This window comes from Artemia franciscana, chromosome 3 (assembly GCF_032884065.1).
Source record: "Artemia franciscana chromosome 3, ASM3288406v1, whole genome shotgun sequence".
Lineage (NCBI taxonomy): Eukaryota > Metazoa > Arthropoda > Branchiopoda > Anostraca > Artemiidae > Artemia > Artemia franciscana.
Genome location: NC_088865.1, coordinates 6530599 through 6548167, shown reverse-complemented (window position 1 = coordinate 6548167; position 17569 = coordinate 6530599). Strand labels below are relative to the sequence as shown.

Below are 17569 nucleotides of genomic sequence, written 5' to 3'. Positions count from 1 at the left end.
GAATTCAAATGTGGCACACATACTTTTTCTCCCTCACCCCAAGACTATAACTACGAAGTTAGATTCCGCTTCTCTAATAAATCTGATTTTCGGAAAACATAATCTTGGCGTAGTGCACATAATATTCGAATATGACGCTTTAGGTCACTATGTTTCGATACCTTTTTTCAGCCAGGATGTAAGTAATTACATTATGTCTTATGATTAGTAGATGAATTGAAAGAACTCAAATAGTGTTCTATCATTTTTTAGGTTGGCTAATTGTAAGTTTTTTCGACAACTTTACAATCAGTAAAACCTTTCAAAATTTTTGGCGGGAAATGACAGCAATAGTTCTTCATATTTATACAAATCCCTGATCAATATAAACGTTTTGTATAACTGAGTAAACCATGTTAATTTTTTTAGTTATACTGTATAAAACAACCTTAAATATTCAGAATCGAAATTTTAACATGTTTCCTGTCTATTATAAATTTTTAATCATCAATACGTTTCATCAAAATAATGAGGAAGGAGTGAATACAGGGCTTCAAAAGAAAGTATCAATATTTTATCTACTAATTGAGGGGTTAGACACTATTAGCTGATTAGATAACAGTGTATTTTAATTTCGGAATCAGCAGTAAAGTTATCTGGTTTAAGTTTCAGAAGTTTAATAGTGAAATTTGCATAAGTAAATTATAAACTAAAATTACAATATAGGGTGGAAGGGGGGGGGGGGGTGGATTATGCAATACATAGAGTGGAATAACAAGGGTTTAGCACCCCCAGCTCTTCTAAATACAATTAAATAAAAAAAAACAGTTTTTTTAAATAAAAGTAAGGAGCAAAATTAAAACTTAAGACGAACAAAAATTACTCCGTATATTAAAAGGGTTTTTCCTCCTCAACTCATGCCCTTTACGCTAAAGTTTGACTCTATCTCTTAACTCTACTTTTTAGAATAGTAAAAAACTTTAGCGGAAAGAGCGGGCCGTTGAGGGGGAAAGCCCTTTTCATATACGGAGTAATTTCTGTTAGTTTTAAGTTTTAATGTCGCTCCTTACTTTTAGTTGAAAAAAGTTTACTTTTTCATTCAATTTCTTGACGCATGTTTTTATCTTGTCTCTCCGCACATAAATAATTAAAATAAAATTTGCATATTAATTATTTTGGGCAAAATGGCTTTCTCATAATTTTGATCAGAAGATTTTGATAAAGAAAAGGAGCGAGGGAGTAGGCCTATTGGCCCTCCAGATTTTTTATTGCTCAAAAAGGCAACTAAAACTTTTAATTTCTTACGAACGTTTTCATGAGTAAAATATATACGTAGATTACGAATTAACTTACGTAACGAACTTCCATATTCGTATGTTTTTATTGCGTATATGAGGGGGTTCACTCCCTCGTCAATACCTCGCTCTTTACACTAAAGCTTAAATTTTGACCCAATTCCTTCAGAATGAGCCCTGAATCACAAAGGCCGTAGAATAAATAGTTGGAATTACTGAAAAAACTTTAGCGTAATGAGCGTGGTATTTCGAGGAGGTAAACCCCTAATATGCATAATAATATCTGTTCGTTTTAAGTTTTAATGATGCTCCTTACTTTCAGTTGGAAAAACTTTTCATATTTATTTTTTCATTGTCTTTTTTTTTAATAATGCTAGAAAATCCTGCACCCCCTTCACTGAAATTCTCTTCCCCCATAACCAATTCTTCCATGGAAAAATCCTCCCTCGTAACCCTCCCCATCAACTTCTCCCCCCCCTCCAACCAAAAAAATCCCCCTGAAAACGTCTGTACACTTCCAATAGTCATTACTATTTGTAAACACAGGTCAAAGTTTGTAACTTGCAGCCCCTCCCACGGGGACTGTGGGGGAGTAAGTTGTCCCAAAAGACATAGTAATTAGGTTTTTTGGCTATGGTGAATAAAATAGCTATCTCAGAGTTTTCATCTGGTGACTTTGGGGAAAAAATGAGCGTGGAAGGGGGCCTAGGTGCCCTCAAATTTTTTTGGTCACTTAAAAAGGGCACTTAAGCTTTTAATTTCCACTAGACTGAGCCCTCTTGCGACATTCTAGGACCCCTGAGCCGATACGATCACCCTTGGAAAAAAAAAAACAAAAAAAACAAATAAACACGCATCCGTGATCTGTCTTGTGGCAAAAAATGCGAAATTCAACATTTTTTGTAGATATGAGCTTGAAACTTGTACAATAGGGTTCTCTGATACGCTGAATCTTATTGAATCTGATGTGAATCCCTCTCTCTCTCTCTCTCTTTCTCTCTTTCTCTGTCTGTCTGTCTGTCTCTCTCTCTCTCTCTCTCTCTCTCTCTCTCTTTCTCTCTCTCTCTCTCTCTCTCTCTCTCTCTCTCTCTCTCTCTCTCTCTCTATCTCTCTCTCAAGATTGTTCTTTTTTGCAATCCATCCGAGGGGAATATATAATGGAAAGAAGTCATAAGGAGGACATAAAAAATTGAAACTTCATAAGAGGGAGGTAAAGACTGATGTTTTTATGAGATTGCGGAGGAGGAGGAGGAGCGTGTGTCACTATGTTAACCTCAGGGGACTTGGTGGAGTCGCTAGCAATAGATTTAGTTGTGATCAGCGGCAGTTTCAAAAGACATCTCACATAAAACCAAAAAGAGGGAGATTTGTGGACCAACCCTTGATATATCTGATGAGGTGGCGGAATATAAATAGGCAGTCTTTGAAGTTTTCTAAATAGGGAAAGGGGAGCAATAGGTCGAATATCCATATTGTTACTACTAATCAGAGATGCCAAACATTTTTGGGACCGAAGTGTCGAAATGAGCAAATACTTTAAGTCTCTCCAGAAAACTGGCCACTAAACTGTAATTCAAAATCATTTATTCTAGTTCTAGCTGTGTGCTTACATTTTTCCCCATCAGCTCAGTCGCGTATTTCATTACATTAAAACTGTTTAACATAATTACCATTTTAATAAAAGCAACGAAAGTGAGCCTGTCATTGAAACAGTAATAAAACCCTAACTAATAATAAAATACAAGCTCGTAAAGCACAAGTGAAGTCACCCGTGCAGTCTTTTTGCAGTAAAGCACAGGTGCAGGGGAAGTTAAATATTTAGAATTAAGGGTGGCATGCTTTGAAAATATCTCTCTTTTCAAGATGTAATCTTCTTAGACCATAATCTGTCCTGGTGTTACCAAAGATAAAACATTGTCAGTAAAAGCAATAAGTTTCCCTTTGGCAACCGATCTACTCACTATCATAAGGGCCATAAGGGATTAATATGCAAAAAAGCAAGACAAATAAACAAAGATTCCTGCAATTCTTTGTTGATAAATAAGTAGCCTTACGCCTGTAAACAAAAGACGAATTACCGATATATAATGAGTACCGTTATTTGATACTGCAAAACCTTCAACTTCGGATTTTTGGGTCTTCACGCCCAACACTTCTTCCATTCCGATTTTATACCCAAGGAAAACGATAAAAGCACAGCCAATACAGATATATACCATAAATAAGTAGAAGTAACGATGATTCTGGTGGCCAACACAGTTGCTGAGCCATGCTACAAAGAAAAACAAATCAGGCCTGCAATCAATATCCACTATCTGTCTACGAATTAGGCCTACTAATAAAGATGATTCTGTTGAGCAACACAATTGTAAAGTCACGCTGCAAAGCAAAAGAGATTAGGCCTCAAACTACATCTAAATTCTACAATCTATGAATTTAGTCAACAAATGATGATGGTTCAAGTAGCAAACACAGTTGTTAAGCATTGCCGCAAAGAAAACCGAATTAGACCTACAGTATGCTCTCTACAATCTACAAATTAGTCCAACAAATAATGATATTTATAACGACCAGCCCAATTTTTACGCTACGCTAAAAAAAAAAAAAAAAAAAATTAGGCCTACAATCTACTTCTGGAATCTATAATCTACAAATTAGTAATATATATTCTTACTTTTGCAGCATATGGCTCAAAAGCAAGATATAAAGCTGGTATGGTTCAAAAGATTGTTTATTTGTCCATTGATTGTATTTCAAATGGAAACTCAACAGCAATAACTCGGGTTAGACTGTACAATTACTTGGATATGTATACATTGACTTCGAAAGAAGGAATAGTTTAAGCTATTAAGTTGTTTTGTTTCTGGATTAAGTTTTTTTTGTTTTGTCAGCGATTTTCCTGTTTTGTATACATTTTGTGTATATGGTCCTTGGGCTTTTGAAATAACTGATCTATATATATATATATATATATATATATATATATATATATATATATATATATATATATATATATATATATAATATATATATATATATATATATATATATATATATATATATATATATGTTACCGTTAATGTCAGAAATCTGGTTAATGTCGACATTCACCGGTGAATATTCGAAATTCCTTTCTTTCTACTTGAATTCAATTAGTTTTGCGAGTAAGCCTTTTCAATCTGATGCAAGCTACGGTGAAAAAGTCAAAGTTAGGTTTGGTTAGATTATGTTAGTTTAGGCTATGTCATGTTAGATTAGTTCATGTTAAATTTTTTGTTCTAAATATCAGAAATGGGTTAAAAACCTTGTCAAAGCTGACATTATCCAACCTGGCCTCACCTAACCAAACCTAATCTATTCTAGCCTAACCTGTCATCATCAAACATTACATTAAATTGAAAAAGTTCACTGGCAACTCTGACTAAATCCAAGGTGAAAAAGAGATTTTTCGGACACTCGCCGGTGAAAGTCTGCATTCGCCAATTTGCAGACATTCAAGGTAACATATACATTATTTAGGATGCCAGATATGGCACCATTATGAAGGAACGTGGCGCAATTGTAAATGTACGCGACGCAACGTAAGCGACCATTATATTTGGAATTTAATGTACATCTGTTTTTGTTTTAACTTTGGTCTTAATTTTTCTTTGTTAATTTTTGATTTATTGATTTCTTTCAAGTCCACATTGATTTTGCTTACCAATATAGGAAACCATCCCAAAGGCTTTAACAGACATTTTGAAGACCTTAACAGTTGGAGATTTCTAGCGCAGCCACGTTGAGTGGGAACGACGTCTCCATCGGCATGTAGCTGTCCAAGGGAACTACTTTGAAGGATATAACATTTATACTGGAACTGAAAAAATCTCAGTTAAAAAAAATAGTTTCATTACTCTTCTACCGCACCTCGTATATATTTTCGTCACTTAGTCACTTTTATTTGATTTCCCAGCGACTTTTCTGCTTGATAGTTGAAGTGTGATTTGTTTGTATTTAGTGATTATTATGTTCGGTTGATTTGTTTTCGTCTTTAATTTCTCTTTTCTTTTGTTTTGCTCCGCTTCTTCATGCTTCTTTTTTATAAGCGGGTTTGTAATAAATTATTATTAGTATCTTGGTATATTTTCAGAGCCTGGAGATCTCTTCCAAATGAATTTGGAATATTTCCAAATTATCAGGTGGCAGCTCTGGAGATTATGAACAGACACTTCCATATCATTACGTTAAACCCATGGTTTTACGGCATTAATATATGTATACTCTCATACTATAGTACACACAGCCAGAATTTTAGGAGGGTGAAAATTCTATCAAAAGAAACAAGGGTTTTAGAGGTTTTAGACTTCATCCCCCCAAATTTTTTTTGCAAATATGTAGTGGATGCAATTTTTTACGAGTCTGACACATTACCAATGTTTTAACTTTGCTTATTTTGTAAGTCTTTTTATTTTTTTTTGTTAATTTTTAACTATTTGTAAACTTGTTGTCATTCGGTTGTGGGCCCAACAAGATTATCAACAAAAAATTTGACTAAGACTGTATATATCATTGTTCCCAAGTGTCTTGCCAATAGAAATATTTACACAATACTTTTTCATTCTTATAAATTTCAAAGAGTAAGCTGTACGAAAAATGTGGTTCTACTCTGCTTTCTAGTGGTTTCGATCTGGTTTCTCTGCTTTCTGCTACTCTACTTTCTGCTGCGTTCTATTCTGCTTTCTTAATATTAAGAGAAAGGTTGAGATGGCTAGGACACATTCTATGGATGAAGGATGGCATATTGCCAAAGATCATCCTTTTTGGCCAACCATCTAAGGCCAAACGAAATAAGGTCATGCCCGCACTGGGTGGGAGGACATTGTTGGGAAGGATTTAAGGGAATTGTAACTTATTGGGAAGGTATAAAGAGGAAGGCTTTAAATAGATTGTGGTGGAGAAGGAGTATGTGTAGCTGTGTTGGCGTCAGGTGGCTTTGTGCTGCAGCGAGTATTTAGCAGTAGTACTAGTAGCTTTTTCTATATTATCTTTTTCAATTTTTGTGTTCCTACCAGTTCTTCTGTATTATCTGGTCCCCAATATTTAACAGCTACTGAGATTTCTAGTCTTACTTTGCCTACTGATATAAATGAAAGTTGACAATTTAAAATCTCTAGAAAAAATTGTATTAAGTACACAAATATTTTGTCAATGAAGGTAATGCTTTAAATAGATTGGAATAGAGAAGAAGTATGTGTGGCCGTGTTGGCTTGGGTGCCTTTGTGCTGCAATTAGTATTTATTAGTAGTAGTTTTTCCATATTATACCAGTGCATATATCGAGCAACAAAGTCATTAACAATAAATGTGTTGAGAGAGAAATTGAGAAAGTCCTATGGACGTTTTTCTTGAGTTAAAGGTCAATTTGACAAAAAAAAACACGCTTGGTTGGCTTTATAACTCATTCTTTGCTACCCATGTATTTTTTTGGTTTCATTATGGAAGTTTTTACCACGTCATAACGTCAACAAATTCGGTCTGTTTTTTTTTCAAATTTTGTAAGTATTTTCTTCGTGTTTCTATTTGGTTTCATGACAGTTACCAAACGTTACAGAGTTTTGAGACATGTGATAGGATGAATGTTTGACTACCCATGCGATTGCATACGTCCGCTCGTGCAATGTTGTGCAATGTCATCGGAATGGATTGAATAACTTTCCGCCCGCGCTTGGAAAATGCTCTGCCCCTCTCTATATCATTGGGTATAGTCAACCTTTAAGAATCCAAATCATCTCATAAGATGGCTTTTGCGGTTTACAAAAATATTAAACTGAGAAATCTGTATTGTATAAGCATCAATAACCTGTGATTTCATAATTTCAAACAGTGTATTTTGAATAAATTTTAAATTAAAAGCTACGATACTTCTATTGGAACAATTCACTGCTGGAATAGATGAAAATATGAAGTTTAAACATTCAAAAACCTATGCATTTCTTGTTAAGTCCATGAGCCGTAACAGCAAGAGAAGGGAATTTCTCTTTTTACCCCGCCCCCGCTATCTCGAACAATGTTTGTTTATTGGTATTTCAATTGGAAAGAAAAAATTGACAAATTAGAAAAAATTGACAAATTCCACTGTTCAGTACACAAATAGATATTATCAATCAATAATGTAAATAATGTAATTCAAATTATACATAAGCAAATTATATAACTCAGGACAGTCATGATCCATTCGAAGAACACATCTATTAGAAACATCCTCATTTCTAACGTTATTTGAAAATAAATCAAACTGAGTTAATGTCTCTCATAAGTAGAGACATTATAAGTCATAACTTATGAGAGTAATGTCTCTCATAAGTAATGTCTAATTCCAAAGAATTTGAATTACATTATAATGTAATTCAAATTCTACATAAGGAAATTATATAACTCACGACAGTCATGATCCATTCGAAGAACACATCTATTACAAACTGAACAATGATATGTACGCGGGGGCTTGGGCCTGTAGCACTTTCTACATTTTTTATATTCTATTGGAAAAATAACACCAGTCTGAAAGAGAAAGAGGTCTACTAAGACAAAAAAGAAGTAATTTTAGGCCATTCCTAAAACTATAATATTTCTTTTCCATATAACAAACAAGAGTCATTCCAAATTCAAATGACACTTAAAGTTATTTTGAAGCCTAAAATGGTAAAAAAAAGAAGACCACTAGCAAATCCTTATTAGGCAGCTATACTGCCTCCTCCCCCGCTGCTGAGCCCCTTATAAATGTTGCTCCATAACTTATCTTCTATGCAAAATGTTCAAATTTAAAGCACTTTTCAGAAGACATGGGCTATGAGTGGTGGAGGGTTGTATGATTGCCCATAAATTAAAAACACTATTGCATGTGTTTCTTAATCATTTTTTCAAAGGTTTTATGAAGCATTAGAAAATATGGAAAAAGAAAAGTATAAAAACTAAAACTTATAAACAGTATAAACGTATAAAACAAAAACTACCGATGTAACTAGAGGTCTAGAGAGGGTTAGTTTCAGTACTTTGCCAGCCTCCCCCTAGAAAAGTTTGAAGCTCAAATGTGAAAATGGGGCAACTATGTAAAAATCAACTTTCTGTTAGTACTGAGATGCTATGGCCTCTGACCTCATATGTTTTTTTTTTTGTTTTGTTTTAATAACTATGCCAATTGGTTAGTCTTATGATAAGATTAAAAAAAAAAAAAAACAAAGAGAGAAATTTCAACGATGAACCAACAAACGGGAATTGGCCAGTAGAAAGAAAAAGAAAAAAACTATAACGACCCAGAAATTTCAACGGCATGAAACGAGGGGTTTCACGCTGATAAAACAAGAAACAACTAAAAAAAAAATCTAAAAAAATAAAACCCAAAACTAAGCAAAAAACAACCAATATCAATATCTACAATTGTAGCAACTGAAACTATAGGTCACAAAAGTTAATTAGCTATAGTTCACAGAAACTATACAAGTCATAGAAGCTAATTAGCTTCTGCAACCTATAGTTAGTCTTTGTTTGCTCTTTTACAAATGATTATTTTCAAAAATTAGTCTATGTTTTTTCTTAGTTATTCAAGAAGCGGTAAAGCAGCCAGAGTCCCTCATGCTTGCTAAGCAAATATTGCTTAAATAATTTATTTTGTGCTGAAGACAATACTTTACCAAGGCTTAATAGTAGATCCCGAAATGCATGTTGTTGTAGCTTTGAATTCTTTAAATCCAACTGAAATCCAGCTTTGAAATTTTAAGCTCCGTAGATGCAGAGACATAGAACAAGGGAAACAATAGAAATTATATACAAGGTGGTGAAGCGGAACCGAAATTTAAAGAAAAAAGAAATTAAATTTATCCGCCATTATATTAGCGTCACTCTTCAGTAGTAAATTGACATTCTTCAAAACATGGTCTAATGGTATAGAAAAATGAAAAAGATGTTTTATGTTAAATATATTTATATATAAATGTATTTTTTAATGTATATTTTTTGAATATATTTAAAAAAATATAGTATTATTTAAAATATTATTTTTATTAATTATCAAAAAAATTATTATTATTATTAAAAAATATATATTATTTTTATTAAAAAATGTGTTATTTTTTGAAATATCTTTTAAAAAGATATTTTATGTTTAAAGATAACCAATAAAAAACACCTGGGGTCAAACTGTGTACCCCTCCCACCTTCTGTGCACCACGGCTATGGCATGAAGTATGGCATTTCAGAAGCATTTTATTAGAAAGACCACTGGTGGTACCAAAACTTATTTGTTACTGAAATCTATTAAAATATATTTTCAATAAACGTACTATTATTTGATCTCGCTTATTCCTAGAATATTTCGATCCTGTTTCTGAAATATAAGTCTACTTCCTAACTTCTTTTTATGAGACTATCGACGGAAACTTTCTGTAAAATTTTCTTCTTCTTCTTCTTTCCTGAGTTTTTATTCTATTTCTATATTACAATACGACGAGTTTAATTTCTTATTAATATTTTAGAAAAAAACCACAATAATCTCTAGGACTTTGACAAAATATTTGAAATATAAAACATAATTATCTGCAAAACTGAAATATTTATCGCTCAATCGTTTTTCCTTTCCAAATTTTATCTTCTATGTGCAAGATGCAAAACTTCCGTTTTCAATAGGCAGTATCTTTATTGCACTAAGCTGAATTGTGAAGACTTACGTGTCTTTTAGGATCCTTGTATTTAAGTAGCCATGTATAACAATTTTATATGGTCCATATTTAGAGAGGAGGGGAATTTGTCAAAACCATCCTCCATGTGCGCAGTGTTCCAGGCAGCACTACCACTCCCCTGAATATTGGGGTTTCACCAAATTCCCTATAAATTAAATTGTGTTCTCCAAAATATACCCAAAAATTAACATTCGTATATATATAAACACCAATACGAAATACAAATTGCTAATTTCCTTTAGTGTCAATTATGGGGAGATTTTGAAGGGTATAAAATGCTTTTTGGGAAACTTAGAAAAAAACCGGGAAATAACGGGATAGTGGACCATTGGAGATAGGTGCAACTATTCTTCAGTATTTACTATAAGTGATTTATCAAGGGAGTAATTATCTTGATAAATAAATAATAGACTCGGCACCTCCAATGTATCCTATTAGCAATTATGTCTCTAACAATGACTGGTTTTCTTAAATCTGGACCAACGCCAAGTTTTCATACCAAGTTGTACAAATGCAGGTTTTACTCAGCCACCATTGGATATCCGACGGTTTATTCTCCACCAAATTCAGCTAATCAAATGGTTTATAAGCTTGAGGTTTTTAAGCAACGACGAAAAATATCATATTATATATATATATATATATATATATATATATATATATATATATATATATATATATATATATATATATATATATATATATATATATACATGGCTATGCAAATGTTCTGTTAGACGTGGAAAAAAGTTAGGATATTGCTATTATGGCTCGTCACGATGTATCACAGGCGTTTGATTCGGGGATATATCTTCGGTTACTGCTTAGTGCCAGGCAACGTGGTCTTGATAGCTTAATCCTACGTTTTTCAAAATGTGTTTAGTAAACTTCATGATTTTGTCAAATTGCCAACTCAAAAAGATTTTATTCTTTCAAAAGCTAAAATCCGCGTTTTGAAAGGTGTTAGGCAAGACAAGGTATCACCACCTCCATTTTATACTAACAGTTTGCTAGAGGCCCAGTTGAAAGTCCAGACATCGTTTATTTTTCGAGGCCTTGATTTGTCATATTTAAATCATGCTAACGACGTCCTGAACCTCAGTCGGACCATTTTTGGTTATTGAGGAAAATTTTGAGATTTTTGTCCGAATTTAGGAAAATATGGCTTTGAGTTTAATGCTGAAAAGAGTGAAGTTGTGTCAATTGGTGCGCCACGTAATCAGCCCATCCCGACATTGTTTGTCTTGATGGTCATCCTGTTAAGCTGTCGCCAAGCATAAATTACCTTGGATTACAAATTAGACATGACTTAAAGCATACTCGAGCAATTTTTTAGAATTTCTAGGTGCGAAGCTTCGCAAGGCATACGGCCTGTTTGTTCCTTGCAAAGCACGTTATAAAAGAAGAATGCTTTCTAAAATTTAGGACGCATTTCTGTGCCCCATTTAATAGCTTTGTCACCTGTTTGGAATGACTTTAGTACGTCAGATAAAGGAGCTTGTCGGTCAATATTTTTGTTACGCCAAGTTCCTACTGGGTGTACCTCTGTGGGCTAAAATCAGCGTAGGGTTTCTGTATATGAAGTTGTCGATCCGTTTGCTGTTGTCGTGGAGCGTAGGTTACGCTTTGAACAAAATTTCAATACATCAAATTGTTTATTTAGTTCCTTTTTATAAAAGCTTTTCCTATTAAAGTTGTTTTATTGTTTTCTTCTTTTATGTCCCCTTTTATGCTCCATTTTGACACCATTGTGTGTTTCTTTGTTTAATAAAGTTTCATTCATTCATTCATATATATATATATATATATATATATATATATATATATATATATATATATATAGAGCACAGTGTACAGACAGTACAGACAATGTACGTACATATATATATATATAATATATATATATATATATATATATATATATATATATATATATATATATATATATATATATATATTATATATATATACATAAATATATATATATATATATATATATATATATATATATTATATATTATATATATATATATATATATATATATATATATATATATATATATATATATATATATATATATATATATTATATATACTTAAAGAAATTTTCAACTAATTTCGGAGGTTCGAGAAATGTTGTTGCAGCGCCATTTATTTTGAATTGTGTTTCTAATTGAGCGGATTTTTAAAAAATTAGCCACATGGTAAAGATGAATTCTGCAATTGTTTAGTTCATTCAGGTTTTTTGCAATGGGTTAATATTTGTGATTTGGTAAAATTTATTATATTTAGTTTACCTATTGTTGCTAAAAAGAGGGATATATTAACATGATAAGCTTGTTTTGGTGTTACTTGGTTGTTTTACATTTGCTGTTTTTTTTTCTTTCATAGGCATGTATTTTGGGGGTGATACCTGACACGGGGATGCCATGGATATTCTGTGGTAGCCACAACACTTGGCTGGGTAGAGAATTTAAAGTGGCGAAACCCTATATAGGCCAGTGTATTCTCCTGATGAGCCCTTGTTGTTGCCTCTGAATTATTTGTCTTTATTATTTTTTCTATTGTTTGGTAAATGACGACTTATACTTATTGACAACATGACTGCCTGTCCATGGATTATTCTTTATGGTTGACTGTGTATGGCTATGCTGTTTGACCTATGTGATTGTATGGATTAGTAGGGTTAAGGTCTCATTCAAGTGCTGGTCTATATTAATCACTAGTTTAGGAAAACAGACTTCCTTTTCTCCTTCTGTCTTCCGTCTGTCTGTCTTTCTGTCTTTTTTTTTTTTTTTTTTTGTGCTGTTGCATTGGTGATTTCTCTTTTCATGATATATATATATATGTATATATATATATATATATATATATATATATATATATATATATATATATATATATATATATATATATATAGATTATGTACTGACAATTATTGTTATCTTAATCGTAGTTTATGATACGAGTGTGTTTTTTTTGTCTTATTTTTTTAGTTTTTATGGCACTTGGTATTAACCAAGTGACATATAGCAATCTCAAATTTTGGGGGGTTAGTGGGGGGGGGGTATTCTGAAAAATAAAAAAATGAGGTATTTTTAACTTATGAACGGGTGACCGGACCTCAGTACAATTTGATATTTAGAAGGATATTGTGTCTCAGAGCTCTTATTTTAAATGCCGACCGGATCTGGTGACATGGAGGGGGGAGGGAGTTGGGAGGGAAAACCTAAAACTTGGAAACACTTGGAAAACACAGTGGAGGGATCGGGATGAAACTTGGTGGGAAAAATGAACACAAGTCCTAGATACATGATTGACATAACCGGAACGGATCCGCTCTCTTTGGGGTAGTTGGGAGGGGGTTAATTCTGAAAAATTAGAAAAAGGAGGTATTTTTAACTTACGAACGGGTGATCGGATCTCAATAAGATTTGATATGAAGAAGGATATCGTGTCTCAAAGCTCTTATTTTGAGTCACGACAGGATCTGGCAACATTGGGGGGAGTTTGGGATGGGGGAACCTAACATGATGGAAAACGCTTAGATTGGAGGGATCGGAATGAAAATTGGTGGGAAAAATAAGCAGAAGTCTTAGATATGTGATTTACATAATTGGAAAAGATTCGCTCTATTGGGGGGGGGGGGGTAATTCTGAAAAACTTGAAAAAATGATGTATTTTCAACCTACGAAGGAGTGATCGGATCTTAATAAAATTTCATATTTCGAAGGACCTCGTAACTCAGATCTCTTATTTTAAATCTCAACCTGATCCAGAGTAATTGGGGGGGGGGGGCAGTTGGGGAGTATCGGAAATCTTTGAAAATACTTAAAGCGGTGAGATCAGGATGAAACTGGATGGGAAAAATAAAAAACTATCTAAGATACGTGACTGACATAACCGGACTGGATCTGCTCTCCTCGGTGGAGTTGGGGGGGGGGGGGTTTGGGTAATTTTGAAAACTGAGGTATTTGTAACTTACGAAAGGGCTACCAGATCTTAATGAAATTTGATATTTAGAAGGATCTTGTGCTTTAAAGCTCTAATTTTAAATTCCGACCAGATCCTGTCACATTGGGGGGATTGAAGGGGGAAACCGTAATCCTTGGAAAACCTGAAAATTGGGGTATTTTTATCTTACGAATAGGTGATCGGATCTTAATTAAATTTGATATTTAGAAGGAATTCATGTCTCAGAGCTCTTATTTCAAATCCCGACCAGATCTTTTGACATTGGGGGGAGTTGGAGGGGGAAATCTTGGAAAACACTTTGAGTGGAGGAATCGGGATGAAATTTGGTGAAAGAATATGCAAATGTTCTTGATACGTGATTGACGGAACCCTACTGGATTCGCTCTCTTTGGGGGAGTTGGGGGAGGGGTTCAGTGATTTGGCAAGTTTGGTGCTTCTTGACGTTTTAGGACAATGAAAATTGGTAGGCGTGTCAGGAAGCTGCACAAATTGACTTGATAAAGTCGTTTTCCCAGATTCGACCATCTGGGGGGCTAAAGGGAGAAAAACAATTAGAAAAAATTAGGTATTTATAACATACGAGTGGGTGATCGGATCTTAATGAATTTGATATTTAGAAAGAAATCGTGACTCATAGCTCTTATTTAAATCCTGACCGGCATTAAGCCTCTTATTTTCCTTTTTAAATCAATCTATTGATTCATAGAATTTTGTTAGAGCTCATACCACATAATCTCTTGGCTCTTACCTCTTCATGCCTCGTCACAAGTGCCATATGAGCTCTTAGCTCTTGTTCTTATGAAGAAAAAGATTACAAAAGCTAAGAGAGATTTAATTTTGATCTTATACTGTAAAAAAAAATGAAAACAGTATTTTCTAACTCAAAAATGTATTTTAAAATTTCCCAATTGCCGTTGCCCCCCTCCTATGGTTTCTCTTGTTTAGTTAAAAAAAATTATATTTTTTTTATCTAAAAATGGAGTTAGGGCGATATATTAATTCAGTTTAGGGGTAATACCTTCTTATCAAATGGATTTCTTATGAAATAGTTTAATCTAGTTTGAACTTGTTGGTTTTTATGGCACTTGGTATTAACCAAGTGACATATAGCAATCGAAAATTCTGTTGGTCTGTCTGTCTGTCGGTCTGTCGGTCCCGGTTTTGCTACTTTAGGCACTTCCAGGTAAGCTAGGACGATGAAATTTGGCAAGCGTATCAGAGACCGAACCAGATTAAATTGGAAATAGTCATTTTCCTAATTTGACCATCTGGGGGGGGGGGCCGGTTGATTCGCAAAAAATAGAAAAATTAAGTATTTTTAACTTATGAGTGGGTGATTGGATCTTAATGAAATTCATGTTTGGAATCATATTGTGTCTCAGAGCTCTTATTTAAATCCCGACCGGATCTGATGACATTAGGGGGAGTTGGAGGGGGAAAACCTAAAGTCCCGGTTTTGCTACTTTAGGCACTTCCAGGTAAGCTAGGACGATGAAATTTGGCCAGCGTAAGAGGGACCGGACCAAATTAAATCAGAAATAGTCGTTTCCCAAATTTGACCATCTGGGGGGGAGTGGGGGGCCGGTTAATTCGGATAAAATAGAAAAAATGAAGTATTTTTAACTTAAGCGGGTGATTGGATCTTAATGAAATTTGATGATTGGAACGATATTGTGTCTCAGAGCTCTTATTTTAAATCCGACCGGATCTGATGACATTGGGGGGAGTTGGAGGGGGGAAACCTAAAATCTTGGAAAACACTTAGAGTGGAGGGATCGGGATGAAACTTGATGGGAAAAAAACACCTAGATCACGTCCTAGATACATGATCGACATAACCAGAACGGAATCGCTCTCTTTGAGGTAGTTGGGGGGGGGGGTGGTGGTTAATTCTGAAAAATTAGAAAAATAAGGTATTTTAACTTACGAACGGGTGAATGGATCTCCATGAAATTGGATATTTAGAAGGATATCGTGTCTCAAAGCTCTTATTTTAAATCCTGACCGGATCTGGTGACATTGGGGGAGGTTGGGGTGGGGAAACCTAAAATGATGGAAAACGCTTAGATTGGAGGGATTGGGATGAAACTTGGTTGGAAAAATAAGCAGAAGTCTTGCATACGCCATTTACATAATTGGAACGGATCCGCTCAATTGCGAGGGGGGGGGGTAATTCTGAAAAATAAGAAAAAATTACGTATTTTTAACTTACGAAGGAGTGATCGGATCTCATGAAACTCGATATTTAGAAGGACCTCGTAACTCAGATATCTTATTTTAAATCTCAACCAGATCAAGCGTACCTGGGGGGGGGGGACCGAAAGCTTAGAAAATACTTCAAGCGGTGAGATCAGGATGAAACTGGATAGGAAGAATAGAAACCTGTCTAAGACACGTGACTGACAGAACTGGACCGGATCTGCTCTCTTTGGTGGAATTGGGGGGGGGGGGGGAATTGTTGAAAATTGAGGGAGGTTGTGTAACTTACGAAAGGGTGACCAGATCTGAAATTGATATTTAGAAGAATCTGGTGCTTTAAAGTTCTAATGTTCAAATTCCGACCAGATCCTGTGACATTCGGGGAGTTGGAGGGGAAACCGGAATTCTTGGAAAACATGAAAATTGGGGTAGTTAGATCTTACGAACTGAGTATCGGATCGAAAGTTGATTGTAGAAGGATTCAGGTCTCAGAGCTCTTATTTCTAATCCCGACCAGATCTGTTGACATTGGGGGGAGGTGGAGGGGAAAGCGTGAAAAACACTTGGAGTGGAGGAATCGGGATGAAGCTTGGTGGATAGAATAAACGAAGTCCGTGATACGGGATTGACAGAAGCCGACTGATTCGCTCTCTTTGGGGGAGTGGGGGGAGGGTGTCAGTGATTTGGTGAGTCCGGGCTTCTGGACGTGCTAGGCGATGAAAAGTGGTAGCGTGGTAGGGAGCTGCACAATTTGACTTGATAAAGTCGTTTTCCCAGAGTCGACCATCTGGGGGGCAAAAGGGAGAGGAAAAATTAGAAAAAGTAGGTATTTATAACTTACGAGTGGGTGATCGGATCCTAATAAATTTGTATATTTAGAAGGACTGTGTGACTCAGAACTCTTATTTTAAATCTTGCCCGGCATAAGCCTCTTATTTTCCTTTTTAAATCAATCTATGATGCATAGAATTTTGGTTAGAGCCCATACCATATGATCTCTTGGCTCTTAGCTCTTCTTGCCTCGGCACAAGTGCCAGATGAGCTCTGTGCTCTTGTTATAAATAGAATGTCCAGGATCTTGGCGAACTTGTACGTAAAAACTGTAGCCTGGAGAGGGCCATGCGAATAGGAGGAGACGACAGTATAAAATATGTAAAGTAATACATCAAATAGTAAAAAATGCAAATTTCATCACTTGGGGACGGAAGGGGGAGAGAGCTTGAACTGGTCCTTCGTGTGCACATGTATAACCATTAAGGAGTCAATCACTTTTCATTTACAAATCTATGAAGAAGAGAGCAAGTCTTATATGAAAGTTCTGAATTTGCTTAGAAATAGCAAGACCTCTGACGTGTTTATTGTTACTTTAACTAATAGACTCTATGTCTACTAGCCATATTTTAAA

General features: G+C 34.7%; 1 protein-coding gene across 14 annotated transcripts in view; it reads right to left on the bottom strand.

Moving 5' to 3' along the window:
* The window catches only part of LOC136024812 (palmitoyltransferase ZDHHC16B-like), a 229143-nt gene that overhangs the window by 90124 nt on the left and 121450 nt on the right, over positions 1-17569 (bottom strand). The window contains exon 1 of one of the 14 annotated variants that reach the window (XM_065700292.1): positions 3353-3540. The exons of the other annotated variants lie outside the window; for them this stretch is intronic. Within the exon in view, the coding sequence (XP_065556364.1) occupies positions 3353-3493 (141 nt within the window). The 5' untranslated portion in view covers positions 3494-3540. Of the gene's footprint in view, positions 1-3352; positions 3541-17569 lie in introns of those variants that run through there. 14 annotated transcript variants of the gene reach the window in all.